The sequence below is a fragment of the Microcaecilia unicolor genome, chromosome 9 (assembly GCF_901765095.1).
Source record: "Microcaecilia unicolor chromosome 9, aMicUni1.1, whole genome shotgun sequence".
Lineage (NCBI taxonomy): Eukaryota > Metazoa > Chordata > Amphibia > Gymnophiona > Siphonopidae > Microcaecilia > Microcaecilia unicolor.
This window is the reverse complement of record NC_044039.1, coordinates 191196849-191220751: the sequence shown is the minus strand read 5'-3', so window position 1 is coordinate 191220751 and position 23903 is coordinate 191196849. Positions and strand designations below refer to the sequence as shown.

Here is a 23903-nt window from a genome sequence, read left to right as displayed (position 1 = left end):
CTATCACAGAGCACTTGTGGCAGGAGATTGTTAGGAATGCTAATTGTTTTTCCATATCAACCTATATTAAAGAAACCGGGTTAAAATTAATGATGCATTCGTATGTTACTCATCAGATATTGTACAAGAGAGGATTAGTAGCTGATCCTTCTTGTTGGAGATGCTGTGGAGGTGCTGGCTCTCTACATGTGGTGGGAATTCCCCATAGTTGCTTCTGTTGGGCATTCGGTTCAATCTGCATTTACTACCATGTCTGACTGTAACATTGAGTTTACTAGAGAACTGTGTTGAATTTATTTCCAGAGACTCTGTTCATGGACTTATGCTTAGTCTTGAAGGGATGTGTATGTGTGGCCAGATCTGTTATCGCTGCAACTTGGAAAAGTAAGGACTTGTTATCCACCTTTAAATAGCACCAGAGGCTTCAATATGTGATGCTGATGGAAAAACTGACAGTTCTTCGGCGACACTACTTTAACCAGTTAAGGGACTTGATTTAGGCGTATTTGAATTTAAAGTTTAAGTTGGGGGAGGGCTGATAGTAGTGCGGGGTTGAGGTGGGAGGGGGACTTTGTTGTTATATTTTGTGAAAATGCGTTATGACTTCTATAGAAGTAAAATAAAAGCTCAAAGGATACTTGTTTTAAAAAGTGAAAAGTTAGGTTGGTGTGAGGTCTTTGAAACTTGTGTTATGGGGTAATTTTGAGATCATTTAGATTTCGTGCATGGTCTAGATTCCTAAGTCAGCTTTCTATGCTGGATATAGCATGGAGATGATGCTTGTTGGCCTAATGGATGATATTTTGGGGGCAATGGATTATGAGAATTGGGGTTTCTGATTCTCTGTGATCTGTCAGCAGCCTTTGACACAGTGAATCACAAGCTGCCTTTGATAGGCTTTGCTCCAAACACGACATTACTTAATTTAAGAAAGAACTGAAAACTCATTTCTCCGAGGACAAGCAGGCTGCTTGTTCTCACATGTGGGGTCGATATCCGCGTTGGCCCAGGAATTGGCATTTTGGAAGCAAAATATAAACTGTTTTGCCAGAGTCTTCTGGCGCGCATGCGCGGACTGATTTCCCACCCGCCGTGTGAGCGTGCCTCCTCAGTTTTCTTTTCTCCGCGTTGAGGTGCGGTAGTTTTTTTCTGTGCTCCTCTCAGGCCCAGGAGACTTCGACTTTTCAATTTTTTTCTTTATTTTATTATTATTGTCATTAGAAAAAAAAAAGTTCCCATAGAGGCTCATTTTCAAAGCACTTAGACTTACAAACTTCCACAGGTTGCTATGTAACTTTATAAGTCTAAATGCTTTGAAAATACACCTCATAGTGTACTTTTAGTTTTGTCCCCTTTCAAGTTTCCTTTGTTTTTCGTCGCTTTTGTGCCCTTTTTCTTTTATTAGGCACAATCGCGTCTTTTGATTTCGCCGAAGCCGTTTTTCCTTCCATGTCATCGAAGACACCCAGTGGCTTCAAACGTTGTACTCGGTGCAACCGGACCATTTCAGGTACCGATACCCACACCCGGTGTATCCAATGCCTTGGGCCCGACCATAGCCCCGCCACTTGCAGTCTATGTCTTCGTATGAAGAAACGGACCCAAGTGTCTCGAGAAGCCCAACGAGAAAAGCTTTTTGGGGCTTGGTCCAGTCCTTCGACGTCGACATCGAGGGAAGCATCAATGTCAGGAGTGGAGGTAATGGCTGCTGAAAGACCAATTTGCGCTGGGAGCAGTGAAGCATCGAGTGGGTCTCCACCTGCCTCGAGACCTCCTGTTACGCAGGCCCCCTGGGACCGACCGTCGGACCCGGCCCCAAGGAGGCGTGAGGATTCCAGGTCCTCATCGGTACCGAGGAGTCTCAATGATGGGCGTTGAGCGAAGGCGAAGAAGCACCGTCATCATTCTCCTTCGACACACAGTGCCGGGAGCTCCGGGGTGTCGAGGGAATCGGCACCCAAGAAGCTTCGGTGCCGAGAGGATTGCTCCCCCTCTATTCAGGAGGTGCCGATGCGTCTGTCTTCTAGCAGCCCGGTACCTGCTCTCGAGCCTCGACAGATTCTGCCATCGGCTCCTTTACCGACCTCAAAGCCTTGTCTGACGGCGGCTCTCGATGAGCGCATCAGGGCCCTGCTTCCACAGCTTCTGGAAGGATTGCTGCGCCAGTCTGCTTCGGTGTCAGGGGTGCTTGCGCCTTCCATACCGTCTGCTGCAGCGGCATCTGTCCCTTTGCCTGCGGTGAGGTCCCCAACCTCGGTGCCGCCTGCCGCATCGGTGTTGGCTGCCCCCCCCCCCCAGGTCGGCTCCCCTTCAACGTCGGTGGCGGAAGCTTCACCACAGTCCAGGCGGACGTCGACTTCTTGGCACCGCCATCGAGGACGTTGCTCCTCGACGTCAAGGCAGGCTGTGTTTCAGACTGCTCTGAGGGATGTCTTGTCTGATACTGAATATGAGCGTTCATGGGAGGAAGAGGAAGATCCCAGGTACTTTTCTTCTGACGAGTCCTATGGGATTCCCTCTGATTCTTCCCCTCCACAGGAAAGGAGACCTTATTCACTTGTTCAGAACCCTTATTTTATGCTGCTTATCCCAGAAATAAGCAGTGGATTTTCCCCATCCATTTTAATAATGGCCTATGGACTTTTCCTTTAAGAAGCCGTCCAAACCTTTTTTTAAACCCCGCTAAGCTAACTGCCTTTACCACATTCTCTGGCAACGAATTCCAAGTTGAGTGAAGAAAAATCGTCTCAGATTAGTTTTAAATTTACTACTTTGTAGCTTCATTGAATGCCCCCAGTCCTAGTGTTTTTGGAAAGAATAAACAGACGCTTCACATCTACCCGTTCAACTCCACTCATTATTTTATAGACCTCTATCATATCCCCCCTCAACCATCTTTTCTCCAAGCTGAAGAGCCCTAGCCGCTTTAGCCTTTCCTCATAGAGAAGTTGTCCCATCCCCTTTATCATTTTCGTCGCCCTTCTCTGCACTTTTCTAATTCCACTATATCTTTTTTGAGATGCGGTGACCAGAATTAAACACAATATTCGAGGTGCGGTTGCAACATGGAGTGATACAAAGGCATTATAACATTCTGCCATGTGGGTCTGTTCTACGGTGGACTGATTGATACAAGCCATTAGGCATCTGCCTATATTGTAGACCCTTAACAACTGGCCCACAGTTCTTACTGCTTATGATGCAACCTACCATATTGTTTTCTTTTGTTCCCCCAGATATGTGCAGATAACACTCGGACAAACAGCAATGAAAAGATACTTACAAACAGGAATGCGTTGGTCTCTGCAAACAGACGCAGCATAGTTACAGTTGTCAAATGATTAGATAAGATTGTACCAACCCAGCAGACCCCAAATCGCTCTATCTGCTCATCTCTGCAGGGTGTGGGTTGAGGTGGGTGGGGCTGGGAAGTTGCTACCCTAAAGTGTAGGCCTAGTAAATCTGTGCATGGTGATGTTTGAAAGCAGCGGAATATTAATAAAATTTAAACCATGGCTGCATTAATGTAGTCTATTCCAGTGTTTCCCAACTTCCGCAAGTTGAATAAATTTCATTCGAGTACCCTGACCTCTGATCAGACATCTTGAACTGGGCATTTTATTATTAAACAGTTAGGTAACTTTGCAACGTATATAACAAATACAGGCCATTGGAAATGGCACAATTGGTTTAATCCAAACAGTGTATATGACAGTGAACTATAACAGATTATGACAGTGGTTCTGAAACCTGGTCCTGGAGGCACCCCAACCAGTCAGGTTTTTGGGATATCCACCATGAACATTCATGAGAGAGATTTGCATGCAGTGGAGGCAGGGCATTCAAATCTCTCATATGAATATTCGTGGTGGATATCCCAAAACCCTGACTGGCTGGTGTGCCTCCAGGACCAGCTCTGGGAACCACTGTGATAATCTGTTATAGTTCACTGTCATATATACTGTTTGGCCCCTTGGCAGGTGGTGTGGTGTTTTTACAAATTGATTAAAACTGAACAATGAGATTTTCAGAGGGGGCCAATTTATGAAGACAGGAGAAAAGAAAGTTCTCCACAAAAGTGGAGAACTTTGCCTATAGAGACCAATCAGATTCCTTGTTTTATTTTCCCAGAGAATAAAAGATGAAACTTGATTGGTCACTATAGGCAGCTTCTCCACTTTTGTGAAGAACTCCCCCCCCCCCCCCGACACACAAATAAATAAGCCCCAGTGAACAAGGTACCTTTCTATACACATACCAAATGAAAATTAAAAACAAGCAAACAAAAAAAAAAATAGCACATAATAATAACTTAGTGTTGCCTGCTACCTCTTTTAGCATTCTGTGCTTGGAAAATTTGGAAATTAGCACAGCTAGTATCTCTCTATATAAAAGGCAACACCAACGTTCTATGAAGCCTCCAGCCGGAAGTGTGAAGGGGGCGAGATATCCGGTTTCCCTATGAGTGTCTGCCCCGCCCTCTCTGTAACACAGTCAGTGAAGGAAAACAGCAGAGCACGAAATCAAATCACTGGCTCTGTAACAGTGAAGGACTCAGAGGGGGGAGGGGAGAGAGGCCAGAGGGCAGGGACACACACACTCCCACATGCACACAGAAGAAAACATTGCTAGCCCCCGTTTCATTTGCATCAGAAACAGGGCTTTTTTACTAGTTATTTAATATTTCACACTCATGTCTAAATGTACATTCCAAAAACTGACATATTCTAATCACGACATAGAAAATAAAATTACTTTTTCTACCTTTGTTAGGCCATTTTTCTAATCATGTTAGTCCTAGTCTTTGGCTTATGCTTTCCTCTGTAAAGCCCCTGTTGCTGCTTCTCTGAAACTGGGAGGATCCCACTCCCCAGAGACATAACAAGCAGGACTCGGTGGCCCCAACATATCATCCCTACAGCAACAACAACGAGGAGCTTGGCAGGCCCAACATATCACCTCTCAACCTGAGAAAAACAGCAAGAGAGGCTCAACGGTATTATCATATCATATCTCTCAGTGGGAGCTTACAGGGGTTGCCTTTGAGGCGGCTTATGTTTGTTGGAACAAGGAGATAACATAGTGTAACATAGTAAATGACGGCAGATAAAGACCTGTATGGTCCATCCAGTCTGCCCAGGTTTGAAGGCTCACTTGACACACGGGCACAAACAACCTAGGCAGAGACCCGAGTGGTCTAGCCTGAGGATATCTGCGGGGCAGCAACCTGGTTATTGCTCCATTCCTTTGTAAAACATTAGAATCCATGTTCTTTTCCAGAAAACAGTTGACCTTTGGCAGAGCAGTTATTCAGAAGGCCTTGTCTTTCCCCCCCCCCCCCCCCCCCCCCCCCCCACTATGATTCTGTTCAGACTGGTATTGGCAGAGATAAGGAAGGTGAAATTTAATCATACTTGTTAATTTTATTTCCTTGAGTCCCGCCATACCAATCAGAAACCTGCCCTGGAAGACTTCGGTTTTAAGTTGTATGTAGATATATATTAAAATTCTGTGCTGCAGTGGTCAGATGGTGTATGGGTGTGGTATATTGGACCTTGCTTTGCTTTGGCAGGGGAATACCGGCGAATTCCAGAAAGCAAGAGTCTATGTACTGGGGGTGTCACTGGAAGAATCAGTATCTCTGCCTCCAGCTACTGGTAGGAAAGGGATACAGCCCACTTGTTCAGACTGGTATAGCAGTACGGAAGGAAAGGAAATTAACAGGTATTGATAAATGTCATCTTGTTTGCCCGCATTTGTGCTGGACATTTTTCTAAGTATAAGACTAAGGTTAAATTGACCCCCTAAGTAGTTTAATTTTATAGTTTTATCTCATCTATGTAAAGGCAATAGTTTGAAAAATCTCAAATACAGTTTGTCTAAATGTTTTTTTTTTCTTTTTTCCCAGTTCTTCTAGTCCGGTATGTGTCGCATGTCAAGAAATCATTATTAAAGATAAGGTACAGTATGCTTCTTATCAGATAGTTCTAATTACTGTTAGAAAGGAACTATTAGCTGCATTTTCATCATAGATCATGTACATTAACATTTTCTTTTAAATTCCAATGCATTATCTTAGTAGAAGATGACTACAAAGACCAGAATTTAGTGAGAGGAATTTTGGAGAAGTAAAGGATGATTCTACTGAACAGCAGAGATTTTAGTTTTCTAGTAACAGTGATATGATGACTGACTAATGAAAATTAGGAACTAAGGGTAGCAAAAAAAGTGTAATAACCGAGGGTATTTCCTAATGTATGTACAGAGGGAGTGAAATATGAACAGGAAATCTATTCATCACACTTAAACCTAAAATGTCTAATTCTCTTTCTTTCATTTCAACCTTACTATTTTCTATATTGTATATTTGTGAGTGGTTGATACCTGAAGCTATCTGTTAGTACTGCTGAGGAAATAGTTTGTAATAATTCTTGAAAAGTACACCCAAGGCTTACTTGTTCCAGAAAAGAAAATGTCAGCTGTTTTCCTCTGGCAGCTTATTTCCTTTTTCCAAACTTTCACTTCTCATCTTGCACCATCCCTGCACCCCACTGCCTCCCCTTCCCTCCATTTCTTGCTCTTTATAGTTCCTCAGCCCCTTTCTTTGCTGTCTCTCTTCTGTTCACATTCTACAGTTTTGCACTCCCTCTTTCCCAAAGCTGCTTTGTAAAAAGAAAACTACACCTAGAGCAGTGGGAGCCTTTCCTCGCCGTTTTATTTTTTTGTTGTTGTTGTTTAAATTTATTTATTAACACATTTTGTAAAAACAATATACAACCCACAATTATACAACTACAGAAAGTCCCATACAGCAAAAACAAAGTCGTGCCAACACTTTTAGGCACAATGTGACGGGGAACATAGGGGACAACAATACCCTCCCATCCCCTCCCCCCCCCCCAGTACAATCAGCTGCAGAGGTGACAGGGTAAAAGTCAAAAGAGCAGGTCCAAACAAAAAGATGGGTCAGGCACCCAGCTGTTCTTTCCATTTAAGGTAGGGATCCCAAACTCGACGAAAGTTCATCAAGCAATTCCATTGAAGGGCTGTGAGGCGAGACATCCTTTAAATAAAGTCCACTTTTGTTAAAACTTGTAAGCAGGACAGTAAGAAGGGCTTTCTCCAAGCCACAGCTAATAGCAAGCTAGCTGCTGTAGTGATATGAAACACTAGGTGGGCATATTTCCTCGGAAGCTCCACTGTCTTGACGTGGAGGAGGCCACATCCCATAGATTTCTGAAGGGGCAACCCAATGATGTCACTGATCAAGCCAAAATCCATGTCCTAGTAGACCATTGCTTAAGGGCAGGTCCACCAGACACGAACAAAGGTGTTCCTACTACCATAGGCCCACCAGCAGGCATCAGAAACATGACCATACAATTTCTGTAAGCGAGCCAGAGTAAGATACCACTGATAACAGCAACCTTAGGGGCATAGATACAACCTAAGTGACCTTCCCAGAGAGCTATATACTTAATAGGTGGGGAAAGCTGTTATACCAAGGCGCGGTAAAATCTAGAATTACAACCTCTCCAACTACTCCCTTTCACCGCCCATTCCAAAAAAGTCTCAGCATGCTCTAACTCTAGGAGGCTAAGAGGGGCATAATCAAACATGGACGCCCATCTCCATGGGCGACTATGTCCGAGGACGGGTCCGCGAAGGGCGGGACAGACCATATTTTCGAAAAAGATGGGCATCCATCTTTTGTTTCGATAATATGGTTGGTGCCGGGCAAATGCATCAGATTTGGGCGGATTTGAGATGGGCGATATCGGTTTTCAGCGATAATGGAAACCGAAGCTGCCCAGCTCAAAAATGAACAACTCCAAGGCATGTGGTCGTGGGAGGGGCCAGGATTTGTAGTGCACTGGTCCCCCTCATATGCCAGGACACCAACCGGGCACCCTAGGGGGCACTTGTAAAAAGTGAAAAAAAAAATTAAAATAACTCCCAAGTCCATAGCTCCCTTACCTTGGGCACTGAGCCCCCCAAAACCCACTCCCCATAACTCTACACCATTACTATAGCACTTATGGGTGAAGGGGGACACCTAGATGTGGGTACAGTGGGTTTTGGGGGCGGTTTGGAGGGCTCCCATTTACCATCACAAGTGTAACAGGTAGTGGGGGGATGGGCCTGGGTCCACCTGCCTGAAGTCCACTGCACCCACTAACAACTGCTCCAGGGACCTGCGTACTGCTGTGATGGAGCTGGGTATGACATTTGAGGCTGGCATACAGGCTGGAAAAAATATTTTTTAAAGTTCTTTTTTTTTTTTGGTGGGAGGGGGTTAATGACCACTGGGGGAGTCAGGGGAGGTCATCCCCGATTCCCTCCAGTGGTCATCTGGGCAGTTGGGGCACTTTTTGGGGACTTGTTCATGAAAAAAAGGGTCCAAAAAAAGCGGCCTAAATTCTCGCTGCTGCCACCCTTCTTTTTTCCATTACATCTCTCCTCGGCCGATAAACACGCCCCAGTCCCACCTTCACCATGCCTCCAACACGCCCCCGTCAACTTTGTTCGTTCCCGTGACAGATTGCAGTTGGAGGCGCCCAAAATTGGCTTTCGATTATACCGATTTGGGCGCCCATGAGAGAAGGATGCCTATCTCCCGATTTGGGTCGAAATACGGGCGTCCTCCTCTTTCGAAAATAAGCCTGTAAATGTCCTTAGGAAGGAAAACTGTGCAATGCCCAAATGACAAACCACAGAGGTATACAAAGCAGGGAGAGTATCACGGTACAATAAGACCAAAACTAGGTTATGGAGCCTCTTTTATGTGACATCCCATTCCAAGCCCTCCAACCTATAGGTCGCTCTTCCTCAATCATTTACTCTCCACAACTTGTAAATGTGTGAACTCTACTTACATTATTAACATTTATTGTTATCAACCTCTTAATAAACCACTATCTTGTACTTCATGACCATGTAACCCAAAATCCTTCTGTAAAACCAAATGTATATCCTGTCTTCTCATTTCCAGTATCCATGATGTATTGTAAGCCACATTGAGCCTGCAAAGAGGTGGGAAAACGTGGGATACAAATGCAATAAATAAATAAATATTTCCAAAAAGGTATTAAACACTCCACCAAATCTACTTTAAAAAAAAAAAAAGTGATCCAAAAAGGAAAAAAGCACTTAGCTAAAAAAAAAAACTTTTGGCGGCCACCGCTGTCATTCAGACAAACTTTTTGCTCCGAGTTAGGTGCATAGAGATTGAGAAACATATGGTCCAATTCCACTTTCAGAAGCAAGTAACGCCCCTGCTTGTCCCGGATTACACCCTTAACTTGTGGGCTGAGCGGCGATCATGCAAAATAAAATGCAAACCCCATTGGTCTTATTACCCTGCTTATGAATAAAATCCACCCCCTCATGCAACTGATCAGCCTCTAAATAAAAGCTGATGTTTTCATGGAACATTAAGGCCTCTCACATTGAATGTGAACAGGACAAAATTAGTAGGACCCTTGGCAAAATTAGAGAGAATTAAAACAAACAAAAAGAAAAAACAACAAAAGACCCTCTTATTACACACTAATCTATAAATCCTGCACCTCTGACTATATATGACCAACCCCACCAAGCCTTTCTCTGCAACAACCCCCCCCCCCGCCCCCTAAAAATGAACAAACCTTCAACCAACCCAACCCCCACCATTCCCCCTTCCTTCCCCAAACAAATAATTGACCCATCAATTAGCAGGCCTGAAGAGGGAGCTGAGCCCCCCCCCCCCCCCCCCCCCCCCCCCCACAAAGGCTCCCCCTGACCCCCACCTCCTCACAATTCACTAGCTTGGCTCCAAACAGTACAAGTAAACAAGCTGCTTAGTTAAGCAGAATCCTGTAACCAAAAACCAAAACAGAAAGCTTTGGGCAATGGTAGCCATCACAGTCCTCAGTCTGTCAAAATACCCTGCAGTCTGTGGCTGTCTGCTAGGCAGCAAAGAATTCACAACAAATACAGGCAAAAACGACTCTCAATCAGGACAGTCTGGATCACTGGATGGGGCATCAAGTTGCACTGCAAGCGTCTCCCCTTCTAAGTTCCCTGCCTCCAGCGCTGTACATTTTGAGAAGTCTGGGACCCCGAAGGATCTCGCTGCTTAGATTCTTCTGACCCAATAGTTCACAAATATCCAGCTAGAAAGTACTTATATACGTTATTCTCAAAAACACTGCTTTTTTTCAAAAAAACATTCAGATCACTTGTATCTCTTTAATTGACCGCGGGGATGTTCGCTGCCAACAAACATTTGTTTTTTATGGCAACGTTATCAACATCGGAACATCTTCATAGGTCAGCTACACTGACTTTACACAATCTCAAATTTATTTATTTATTTTTATGTTTAACTTATCTTTTTAAGGTCATTTTTCTTCGGACCCAGGGGTTTAAAAATGTCCGACATATGTTTCGCTCGAGACCGAGCTGTCTCAAGGACAGTCCCCCTGAGAACTTTTTAGCGCCAGCTCTGCTTAAAGTTCTATTAGCTAAAAAGTTCTCAGGGGGATTGTCCTTGAGACAGCTCGGTCTCGGGCGAAACATTTGTCGGATATTTTTAAACTCCTGGGCCCGAAGAAAAATGAGGTAGAGAGTGAATGATTGGGAGGGGGACTGGTGGAGAGAGGAAGTGATAAGGCTGCAGTCACTGGGAAAAGGAGAGAGCAAGTGTTTCAGAGCCAGGGAATGTTCAGCTCCCACATCATGTATTTGCAGGAAGGCTGCACCCTTCACATTAGGCAATTGTTTTTCTGTTGACAAGCAGAGGAGATGAAGTCACACTTGACAGCAGTATGGTAGATGGCTGGTGCTGCTGTGGTGTCAGATGGCAATCACACAGTAGGGAAACTAGGTTACAAGTATTCAATAATATAAGGAAGGGGGAAAAGGGGATCATTTAAACCCTACATAAAATCATGAGGGGAGGAGATGACTAAAAAACAAAAAGCAAACCCTTTCTCCATCCATGCAGCCTCCAAGCACTTAGAATTGAAGTATAAGGTCAATTTGTCTCCGGGTCATGATCATAATTGCCTCATTAGTGTGTAGTTTCAGAGACAGACCTTAAGAGATCTAAAACAGGAAGACAAAATGGTTATGCACCCCCACACTCAGGATTCTGGATATAATGAGCAAAAGCTCCATACTCAAGTTTAAAATTCCTTCTCACCAAGTACCAGTATACTTTTTCATCTTCCAGCTCCTTTCATCTATTCAAGTGTGCTTTTCATGTGCTCAGATCCACTTAACGATCCTTATGATACCATTGTGAGGACATTTGTGATAGCCATAGAGGCCAGAAGAATGGGCCTGGTTGCACGTTTTGAGCCATCGGGAAGATCTACATGGCCACCTGGCGGCTGTCCCCTGCACAGGAGACAATGTCTTTGGAGATAAAAGTTAAAGACTCTGTTGTTCAGATTAAGGACAACTCCTCCATAGTGTGCAAACTGCCCTAGTACATAAGTACATAAGTAGTGCCATACTGGGAAAGACCAAAGGTCCATCTAGCCCAGCATCCTGTCACCGACAGTGGCCAATCCAGGTCAAGGGCACCTGGCACGCTCCCCAAACGTAAAAACATTCCAGACAAGTTATACCTAAAAATGCGGAATTTTTCCAAGTCCATTTAATAGCGGTCTATGGACTTGTCCTTTAGGAATCTATCTAACCCCTTTTTAAACTCCGTCAAGCTAACCGCCCGTACCACGTTCTCCGGCAACGAATTCCAGAGTCTAATTACACGTTGGGTGAAGAAAAATTTTCTCCGATTCGTTTTAAATTTACCACACTGTAGCTTCAACTCATGCCCTCTAGTCCTAGTATTTTTGGATAGCGTGAACAGTCGCTTCACATCCACCCGATCCATTCCACTCATTATTTTATACACTTCTATCATATCTCCCCTCAGCCGTCTCTTCTCCAAGCTGAAAAGCCCTAGCCTTCTCAGCCTCTCTTCATAGGAAAGTCGTCCCATCCCCACTATCATTTTCGTCGCCCTTCGCTGTACCTTTTCCAATTCTACTATATCTACTATGAGGGAACAATTTCAACTCTTTTCATAGGGTATCCTATCCAGTCTATAGAAGATCTTATCTGCAACAAATTTTCCAACAGTTTCAGCTGTATTCCAGATAGGCTTCTCAGAGATAATCACCCACTGCCTACCCTCACAGACAAAGGCCAAGAGAAATCAGTAATCCATCTCCACTTTCAAACATAAGCAGTCTCTTTGACTGTCTTCCAGTAGGAAGCAGGCTTCTTTTTTTTTTTTCAGGGAAGTAAGGCATACCGTCAAAACAGATACACGAGTTCAACAGATTATAAACAATGACTACGGGATAAATTACATTTCTGATCCTCTATCACAGTGGCCAAAGAAACCACTCTATGTCCCAGATCATCACGTTCTTTTTCTGGATAAGAAGCTGAATGTTCTCCTTTACAACAAAGCAGAGGTACCTTTGCATTGGAGGGATCAAGATTTCTATTTGGAATCTTTCCTCATCCCCAAAAAGTTGGGAGGTCTTCGGCCTGTTCTATACCCGAGAGCTTTCAATCTTTTTGTAAAAATAGAAAAGTTCACTTCTTAAACAAAATGATTAGTTAGCATCCCCAAATTTCAAGGCTTCCTACTCATACATCCCCATACACACCAGTCATTGGAAGTTCCTTTGATTTACCTTTCTGGCTCATCACTGCCAATGTCAGGTGCTCCTGTTCAGTCTTGCATTCTTACCAAGAGTACTTGTGAAATGCCTGCTGGTAGCCACCACCCACCTCCCACAAACTGGGTCAGGTTACTTATCTGTACTTTGACGATTGACTTCTTGCAGCCCCCTTGCCATCCACCCTCACTCATGGTTCAGGACACTATTCATTCCTTGTGAAGCCTAGTCTTCATAATAAACCTAGAAAAATTTGTGCTGGAATGAACACATCATCTTCTGTTCTTGCACTGCCTCCATTGCATGCAAATCTATCTCATGATTATTCATTATAGGTATCCTGAAAACCTGACTGGTTGGGGTGCCTCCAGGACCAGGTTTGGGGAACCACTGTCCCAGGAGATGTGAGTTATCTAGCACAGTGTTTCCCAAGTTGGTCCTGGAGTACCCCCTTACCAGTTAGGTTTTTGGGATATCCACAATGAATATGCATGAAATCAATCTTATGCATATTCATTGTGGATATCCTGAAAACCTGACTGGCAAAGGGGGTACTCCAGGACTGACTTGGGAAATGCTGATCTAGCAGACTATTTTGTTCACTTGAACCTCATGAATGGTCCCACAATGAATCTGTTGCCTGGTCTCTCTTCCAAAGATGGGGAACTCTGTGGCTAGACTTGTTTACCTCAAAGGAAAACATGAAATGTGAGGCGTTCTGTTCATCAGGCCAACAATTCATCAAATATCACATGATGCTTTCACCTTTTCATGGCACCAGGGGTTTTTTATGCTTTTCCTCTTGTTTCCTCTGATCTCCTGGGTCCTTCAGAAGGTAGTTTAAGACAAGATGCAAGTTACCCTTATAGCATCTCATTGGCCTAGGCAGATATGATTTCCTCTACTTCTGTTATTGGGAGTAACCTCTCCACTCTACCATTTATGAACTAATCCTACCTCTACCCTGATGACCCAACAACAAGACCTGTTGTTGCATCCTAATCTCCAGTAGTTGACTTGCACAGCATAGATGTTGAAAGCTTGATTGCGCTTCTGTGTCCAAAGAAGTTCAAGTTGTTTTGGCCTGTAGGAAGCTTTCAACTAAAAGGTCAAACTTCTAAATGGTCTTGTTTTATTCAATGGAGCAGAGGCAGGAATGTGGATCCTACCTCTATTATACAAGACGGTTTGCACTATCTACTTAATCTTTCCAATTCAGATCTTAAAATGACCTATATAGACTTCATCTCTCTGCTTTTGGCAGCATGTTAGGATTGAAGGTAAACCAGTTTTCCCCCTTTCTTTAGTAATTTAGTTCGTAGAAGGTTTGGTGAACCTCTGTCCACCAATAAATGAACCAATCCAAGCTTGGGTTCACAGCATGTTTTAGCCCAGTTTTTTGAACCCCCTTTTAAGCCTATGGGTCAAGCACTGATAAAAATGTCGTACTTGAAAAATGGTATTCTTAGCTGGGTCAAAACTGCAGGCTCTTGTGCATTAGCACTGTATATGCAATTTCTTCACAATAAAGTGATCCTATGTACTTACCCTAAATTTCTATCCAAAGTTCTTTTAGAATTTCGTATCAACCAATCATTTGTTCTTCCAGCGTTTTTTTTTTCCCCTAAGCCTCATTCAGTGTTGTTCAAGGAAACAGTGTCTTCCTGCCAAATTCAGTTGTTTATGTTCAATCCAAACCTGGTTTAATTGTCTATGCATATCCTTTCCAGGTTGATTTTTGTCTGCATTATTTTTGCTATTCCAACATAACCTCACTTTGCTAGAAAAGGCCACAGCTCACTGTCTTTGATCCATAGCAGTCTCCATGGCTTTGCTTCAGTTATCGAAATCTGCAAATTTGCTACTTGGGGATTAACCCATACTTTCATATAAGTACATAAGTACATAAGTAATGCCATACTGGGAAAAGACCAAGGGTCCATCGAGCCCAGCATCCTGTCCACAACAGCAGCCAATCCAGGCCAAGGGCACCTGGCAAGCTTCCCAAACGTACAAACATTCTATACATGTTATTCCTGGGATTTTGGATTTTTACAAGTCCGTTTAGTAGCGGTTTATGGACTTGTCCTTTAGGAAACCGTCCAACCCCTTTTTAAACTCTGCTAAGCTAACCGCCTTCACCACATTTTCCGGCAATGAATTCCAGAGTTTAATTACACATTGGGTGAAGAAAAATTTTCTCCGATTTGTTTTAAATTTACTACACTGTAGTTTAATCGCATGCCCCCTAGTCCTAGTATTTTTGGAAAGCGTGAACAGACGCTTCACATCCACCTGGTCCACTCCACTCATTATTTTATATACCTCTATCATGTCTCCCCTCAGCCGTCTCTTCTCCAAGCTGAAAAGCCCTAGCCTCCTTAGTCTTTCTTCATAGGGAAGACGTCCCATCCCCGCTATCATTTTAGTCGCCCTTTGCTGCACTTTTTCCAATTCTACTATATCTTTCTTGAGATGCGGCAACCAGAATTGAACACAATGAAATGAAATACTACTGTCCAGATATAACCTCTCAGTGAGATGCCATTGTGGGGCAGTCTGTCCTCAGGAACCTGTTTGCCATATGAATGTTTATAGTTTATAGGCTGTTTCAATTTGATATACCACTATTAGGCAATACCGACATAGCATTTTACACATAAGATAATATTTTTTTCCCTCCTTTTAATCGAGAGTAAATATTTTTGTTATATAAAGAAGAATAAAGATTTTCTAAAAAATATTTTACTATGAGGCGTATTTTCAAAGCACTTAGACTTACAAAGTTCAATAGTAACCTATGGAACTTTGTAAGATGAGCCCCTATGGGGCTCATTTTCAAAGCACTTAGACTTACAAAGTTCCATAGGTTCCCATGTAACTTTTGTTTTTAATTACCTCTTCTTATAGACCTCTTTCTGACTCCTTCCCACAGGGGACTAAAGGTACTTATTTCATATATCAGGTTCTGTATAGTTTCTCTAACCTCCATTGTCACCCAATCACAAGGAGGTGGCATTAGGAGCTGTAATTGAGAACTAATTCCCATAACTACTGCTTTCTGTCCAAAACTGAGTGTCACTTGTATGTGATCTACCTTGTAGGCTAAATGTTAGGTGAAGAGAAGAGAAGATAGACTCAATAAAAATAGAGGCAGAGATAGGTTTAGATAGATAAGTACATTTTATTTCTTACCCAAAGACAAGCCTTCAAGTTGATACAAATACAGACATCAGACAGATTCTGGGTTAATCTGCACAGCGCCCTGCCGTCTGAGAGAAGCGTTGGAGAGGACTCTCAAACTAAGGCAAAATCTCCCATCTTTTATACCCTATCCTCTCCATAGAAGTTAATGGTGAGATACCTAGCTCCTAATATTTCGCATTTCTGAGAGCATACTTTCCATGCGGTCTGCTGCCTGATGTGCCCACCTCCTTCCGTTCTCAGCTACTGCTAATTATCAACATGTTTTGGGAAGCGTTGAGATAACAGTTTCACATCTTCCGGCTGCAATACTTTTCATACTTTTCATACCTTTCATACCATCTCATGAACTCTGTATTACCTCTGTATCATTGTATACCAAAACTAATAAGCTCCATTTTATTCATCTGATCTTTCATTACAGGTGCTATATTTGATTTAAAAATTGTACCAATTTGTGTCAGAAGTCATTATTCAGACCTGCTCTTTGCAGATTCTCAAATATTAAATCATTTACTTGTTGTTTGGCCTAATCAGTACTTTTTCAGTTGTTTTCGGCTGCATAGCTTTGGCCATCACTATTCCAGTGGTAGCCTTAAAGCTAGGCCATATATTAACATTCCCCTCTTCACCCTATCCCATAGGGTGACACCAGGGTTAACGTACCTTGGCACCATCCATTCCAGAAGGTATTCTATGAGGCCATAAAATTATCTGAGTCTTACGATCAACTGGCACAATTTGTTTCGTTTTCAGTTTGAAAGTATCATCTTGGCAGTACTTCAATTATGTCAATCCTACTAACACTTATGGTTACTACAATATAATTTTTCTTCAACCCTTTAATATGCAGGTTCTATCTTAATCTTATGTATGTCAATATATTTATATTGTTATAAATCACAAAATCATTGGTTATATACTGATTATATCTTAATTATACATTTGCATAGATTTGCACAATTGATCACATCATCTTATACAGCTTTATATGGTTACATTATATCCCTGTGCGCTATTATCTGATTATACAGTTGCAGACATCTCTCCAGTGTCTCTAACAGTTGCATAGCGATTGGTACTTCTCGGAGGGAGATAGTCCAATGTGTTTTCTCCTGTGGTGTTGGGAAGGAGATTTTCGTACAGGGCATATTGTCCTGCTGTGGTCCTTTTCATTATTGCGGTTTCAATTAAGCGTTCTACTAAGCCTCTAGCACAAGGGATTATGCAACATCCTACTAAAACAAAAATTGCTACCACTATGATTATAGTCGTGGCTGCTGAAATGATAAATGTTTTCCATTTACCAAAAGCTCTATCCATCCAACCTGTCCAGGATGTATCAACGCCAGAGTTCTCTGCCAATTCTTGCGACAGTGAGGTTAAGCCTTCTAAAGCTCTGGTAATTGATCCATCTGGAGCTGTATTGTTGGGGATAAAGGTGCAACACTGGGTGCCTATCTTTTGGCACACCCCTCCATCCGCTGCTAGAAGTTGGTCAAGAACTAATCTATTTTCCAACGTCATCCGGCTAGTGGCATCTAATTGTGTTGCAATTCCTTGAACTGCATCCCTAGTGTAGTTCACAAATCTCTGCTGATTGTAATATATATAGTTGATCCAGTCAAGATTCTTATTGATAGTCGCCCACCAAAAGAAAACTGATTCAAATCCTGCAGCTATCTGGTTTCTGGCTTTAAACTCATCAGGAACCCCTCTTGGAACTCCAATAGCATCTATATAGACCCGATCATCAAAAGATCCAGGCATTGCATTTCTCTTCACTCGTGAGGAAGAGCTGCTATGAGGAGGAGGCAAGGATGCTATAATGATGGGAATGACCAATTTGACTAAGGCACATCTGCCTGTCCAATTGTTAGGAAGTGTATGGCGGATAGTGCGGGTTCCACAGTACCACCATATGTCTGCTCTAGCTTGTGAGAACCGTGTTAGGTTCAGATTTTTCAGAGTCCTATTTCCTAAGGTTGTGTTACAATTGGTTAAGTTTCCTAAAAACCATGTCTTTTTCACCCCATATCGTTCCAGACATGTATGATATCTGGTAGTAGGATTTGGAATCCTGAATGCAGGTGGAACCCTCATCCGAGGGGGTAAGTAAGGGTGATGCTCGTCAAGATGTTGGCAAGATTGATTTATGTAGTCTTTAACCTGTAATAATTGCAACATACACCAAAATCCATCTGGATCATTTTGGAGATCCAAGGGGAAAGGAACAACTGTTGGTTCTGCTCTTGCATGGGAACAAAAATAACAATTAGAGACATTCAAACTCTTTGTAGTATAATGTGCCCATTCGAGCCATAGGTTTGTCTCTCCAAATCCTGTTTCCAGTGCCATTAAATCTTTAGAATTATTAATTGGTACTATCTGGTAAGGAATTTTTATTTCTGGGATCTTTGTCGGCACTAAAGGATTGGTCGCTGTAGGTTGGGCTGGGGGTGGAACAATCTTGATTTTTCCAATGGGGTCTCTACCTGTGGCATCAATTCCTATGGAATAAGTTCTGTATGTAACATCCGTTACTCCTCTAAAAGTGATAGCCACTGGATTACATTTGGTCATTTGGCAGAGGCCAGTGACTCGCAATTTCATGATGGAAATGCTCCTTTTTAGATCCGGAATCTCAGTACCTGAGTAGGGAACCCATGAACCTGTATACCACCATACTTGTGCCCAACTTCCACAATTGGGGAAGGGACACAGGTATACTTCAAAAGCTGACAAATATTGCTGCACAGGATGTTCCCCACACATTGTGTAAGCACACACATCAAGGGTGATAGTGGTTGTGTCCTTGGTAGTGGGTAATGTTATTTCATAAGTGGTTGTAAATTGTTCTTGAAAATTTGCTAGGTACTGTGTTCCATGTATCATGGGTGTGGTGAGCACACACAACAGGAGGGCTAAGCCCTTCATGTTGGTAGTTTTCATAATGAGGCACTGTATCACAATTGTACGAAAGATAAGTAACGGCTACTGATTAAGGAGAGCGACAAATTTATCCCAAGGGTTTTAGCAACAGGTATTTGGGTATGGGGGGTAAATTCTAATAGCCCCTATTTCAGTAGGATCTGGGATTTGGAAAATACCATATACTTCCAAAGGTCTCAATCCAACCTCTCTGATAAACAGGAAGGGAATCCAGTCAGTGCCCAGTACGGCGTATGTAATTACCCAAAAATCTACAATGTCACCAGTTTGTGGCCTGATTAGGAGGTCGTCTGTTTGTTCAATTTGTAAGCCTAAGGTTCCTCCAAACAGTAACTGAGTGTGTATAACCGTACGGCTAGGACCTAATGTCCAACTGTCAAACAAAGGTTCACACAGTGTGTGGTATCGGGTGAAGGGGTCCCAATTTGTATCGTCTTCTGGAGCAGGGTCCCAATGAGGATGAATTAATTGTCTTAGATATTCTGGGGGTTCAGGGATCAAGTGTGCACCTAAATTTAAAGGCGACGGTGGGGGAGAATCAGGTGGAGAAGGCGGAGTGTCTGGTAAATTCTGGGACATATATTGATGGTCACTTAGGCGTGTGGAGCTATCTGGGAGGACGAGTGGCTAGGACGGTGATGTTTGACGTGGCTAAAGTAGTATGTGTGGGAGGAGGAGCGTCACTAGCAGGAACCAAAGAATAAAGAGGAGGGGTGGGTCGTAATTCAAGCAAGGCAATATTATCCTCAAAAGTAGTTGTACGATTGGGGACAATATGGACCGAGCTACTGATAGGATTGGGAACAGTTGTAGAATACAAAACAGGAGGATCAGTGAGGAAAGGAGTAGTTGCAGAGGTTTCAATAGGATCTGGAGGATTGCCAGCTGAAAAGTCTGTCGTGGCAGATGTGTCTGCCCAGGGGGTGGGTTGACTGGTGGCAGCGGGGCTGATCTTTGAGATCGTCTGGGGGGGGCTATATCCAAACGGGCGTGTGATTGTGGTGTACTGTTGGAGTTTTGTGTAAGATGCTGTAGTAGGTGTGGATGCAAATACAGAAGTAGTTGCAAGTATTGCTGGGGTAGTCGCAAGTACTGAAGTAGTTGCAAGTACCGTAGCGTTTCCGGCTGGCAAGGTAACGTTGCCAGTGGGAAAGGCTATAAGTGTGATCCAAAGATCAAAGAGGTTGCTGTCAGCAGTATAGGGAAACAAGGTAGTGAGAAACAAAACCAAACCTATACACAGTATGATCATGCACACGAGTCCAACAGCAAACAGTCTGGCAGATGGGAAGCAGAAGAAGAGGGTGTACTGATGTAACACCGTTACAGCAGAGGCAACACTTGGACGAGCGCTGGTTCCGGTGTCGGCTTCCAGATAATTGTCATCCAAGTCTTTGGACCAATGGGAATTTGTATCAGATACCTGTTCAGAGTCACACTTATGTAGAGAAACAGTCTGTGAGGGGATAAATACTTCTGAAGTGCACAGCGGCGGAACTTGCTGTGGCATTTATCTGGCTTGATTTGGGAAGTACCGATGTAGAATGTCGAGCAACTCACAGGTGTTGCTGTGCAAAATGTTTACTGTTGAAAACACAATGGAATCTCGTTCCTCCGGGGTCAACTGTTCCTCCGGGGTCAATTGTCCTGCTAGGTTGCGGACTTGGAGGAGATCTTCTGCCAGATTACGGATTCTGATGAGACGGATACGAAGATCCACGTAGGGAAGTGGAAGAGCAGGAACTGTGGGAGGTGGGGGTGAAGAAGGCAACTCAAATACTGGTTCAGATACAGGTGGTTGTTCAGATGGTGACTCTGGAGATTCTGCGAAGGCTTGGATAATAATGTCAGCCAGATCAAGGAGGTGTGATTCAGGAGAGGGGGTAAGGTGGTTAAGTCCTTGGTCAAGTTGATCAAGATGATTAAAAAGTGTTGGGTGCGGGGTCGGTGGTCTCGGGCTCAGTGGCGGTGGTGATGGGGTTCGTGGTGGGACTGGTCTCTCCAGTGACTGCTGTGCTGGGAACATCAATGGAAACATCCAGGAGACCTGATGGGGTATTTGGATAAGCTCGTATATCTTTCAGATGGACCCAGGATGTGTGGTCCTCCAGCTTTGCAGCTGTGGCTGACAGGGCTTCTATCTTGAAGGGCCCAACGTAGATCGGATCTCGCCAGGTCTTGTGCGTGTAATAACGCCGGTGCACCAGATCGCCCACTTTATAAGGGGGGGATCTATCGGCATCACAATCCCCTCTTCTGTCCGAAATGGCCTGTGGAATTGAGGACAGAGAACTTACAATAGTCTGCAAGATATCCCAATATACTGAGTATTGATCGGGTACTTGAGTGTCTGGATTGCCAGGTATGAGTCGCATCTGGCGACCTGTACATAATTGGAACGGCGTCAGTTTAAGGGAAGAGGATGGAGTGGCACGGAGAGATAATAGTGCCAAAGGAAGGGCATCAAGCCAATTCTTTATCCCATTTGCCATAAGCTGACGCATTTTTGTTTTGAGCAATCCATTGTATCGTTCAACCAGACCATTACTGGTGGGTTTGTAAACACAGACAGTTCTGTGAGTAATGCCGAGTGCAGGAAGAAGGTTCTGCAAAAGTTCATTTACAAAGTGTGTACCATTATCTGTGGTAATTTTGCCAGGAATCCCAAATCGAGGAATAATTTCAGTGCACAGTGATTGTGTCATAGTTTGGGCGGTTTCTCTAGAGCAAGGGAAAGCTTCCACCCAATTCGAGAAAGCGTCCACGCAGACAAGCAGATACCGTTTACCACGAACGGGCGTCTGCATATCTGTGAAATCGATATACCAATGTTGGCCAGGTCCCTGGACAACAGGTAAATGACCTGAAGGAATAACAGGTCCTCGTTTAGGTGTGTACAGAAAACATTTGTAACAATTATGAACTACGGTGTGACACATGGGCATCATTTGGGGAGCCCATAATCTGGAAGACAATTGATCATACAGTGTAGTAGCATTTAAATGTAAGGGGTAGTGGAGGGCATGCAAAAGAAGAGATAAAACATGCTGTGAAATACATAATTGCCCATTGGGATGGGTCCAAATTCCATTCGAATTTAGAAAACATCCTGCCTGCTTCCACAAAGTGAGTTCTGCTTGTGAAAGGGAGGAAGTGAGGGTAGTGGAGAAGTCTGAGATTAAGGATTCTGAGGGAGGGGACGTTACAGGGGGCTCAGATTCAGGAGACAGCAGGGAGGTGATGACAGGAGGGGTGTTGAAAGCAGGTGGGATGACAGGGGAGGAGGATTCAGAGGGTGTTGAACCCGAGGGAGTAGAAGGGGGTGTCTCAAATAGAGGCGCTTCGGACGCGAGTACAGGAAGTGTAACATCGCAAGCGGATATAGTAGGAGGATTGGAAAAGGAAGTGACTTCACGGGCTAGTTCATCTGCAGCATGGTTACCATTAATGGCGAAAGAGAAAACTGTCTCCTGATGTGCTTTAATCCAGGAGATACTGGTGCGAAGGCCTTTTTGATGGCGCTTCTCCAATGCTTCAAAAAGTGCAGTCCACAAAGGTAAGTGACTTAGGGGTTGCCCGGTAGAGGAGATCATACCCCTCTGGTTCCATTTGCGAACATGGGAATGCAAGGAAGTGAATACATAGTCCGAGTCGGTGACAATGCTCAGATCTGAGTGTAGTGCTTTAAACAGCAAGACATACAAAACCGCTGCAAGTTCTGCGGTTTGGGCTGTGAATGAATCAGGTAACCTGAATTGTATAGGATCCAGAATATCTTCTTCTGGTGTATAACGGAGGGCGGCAAAACCGGCAACTCCGTTTTGCTGAGAACCATCTGTAAACCAAACCTCGCCACTTTGCAAGATTTCTGAATGTAGATGGAGTGATTCAGGAACAGATAATCGGGTAGTGCACTCATGGGGAAAAATAGCATTCTGTGCTGTCTCTGTTACAGTGAGTAATGGATCCAGGCGTTGAAGGTCAGTTAAAGTTAATGGGTGAATAGAGTGCACTACACTGAACAAAAGCACTTGATACTTTTGTAACCGGCAGACAGTCATGTGACTGATCTGTTTATCCAACAGATATTTAACATCATGGGACGTGTGAAGAATCACCGGAAGGTGAGGAATGTAGCTGTATAATTTTGTAACAGCCGTGCTGGCGGCAACAAGGCCTTTCTCACAAGTAGCAAAAGCTCTTTCGACAGGTGAAAAAGTACCCGAGAGATAACCACAAGCAAGGTCATCATGTTCTTGAGTGATCAGGCAAGACCAGGTATTCTCAGTATGCACGACCCAAAGGTGCACATCCTGAGAGACATCAATGGTTGCCAATGGTGAGGAAAGCATAACATCCTTTACAAGGGCCATAAGATTAGCTGTTTCTTGAGGTGTAAAAAGAACGGGTTCATGTTTTGCTTTCTGTTTGCCTTGTAGTTTCATATAAAAGGGCTGAGTCCGGGCTGAATAATTTGGTATCCACAGGCGACAAAAATTTAACATGCCAAGGACACCTCTGAGATCAGAAATGGTGGTGGGCAAACGCAAGGAGGAGACATGTTGCAAAGTGTCGGGACCTAGGCCCTTCTGACGGGGGCCAATGTGATGGCCAAGGAAGGTAACATGTGTCTGAGCAACTTTTAATTTCTTTCTGTTAACCTTGTAACCTTTTGTAGCAAGAAAGCCAAGAAAGTCACAGGTGACCTGAACACATGTGTCAAAATCGGGGCAGGTGATGAGCATGTCGTCTACATACTGAACAATGGAAGTTTGTGGTGGGAGGCTATATCTGTACTGTTTGAATTCTTGTATATGTGCTGCTAAGGTCTGGGAAAAGACTGTAGGACTGTCAGTAAATCCCTGAGGGAGACGAGTCCACTGATATGTTGTGTTATTGAATTGGAAAGCCGTTAGCGGGCGGCTTACGGGGTCAAGGGTGATGGAAAACAAGGCATTGGACAAATCAATGGTGGAATGATATGTCTGCAAGGAGATACTATTGAGGAGTGTGGTTGGGTTTTCCACGTTCGGGAATACCGCGTAAGTGAGGTCATTTAGCGCG

General features: G+C 43.7%; 1 protein-coding gene across 2 annotated transcripts in view; it reads left to right on the top strand.

Moving 5' to 3' along the window:
• Positions 1-23903, top strand: part of TRAF3 (TNF receptor associated factor 3) — a 189488-nt gene that overhangs the window by 93589 nt on the left and 71996 nt on the right. For both annotated transcript variants that reach the window (XM_030214988.1, XM_030214989.1), the window contains exon 3: positions 5909-5960. In XM_030214988.1, coding sequence (XP_030070848.1) covers positions 5909-5960 — 52 coding nt within the window. The remainder of the gene's footprint in view (positions 1-5908; positions 5961-23903) is intronic.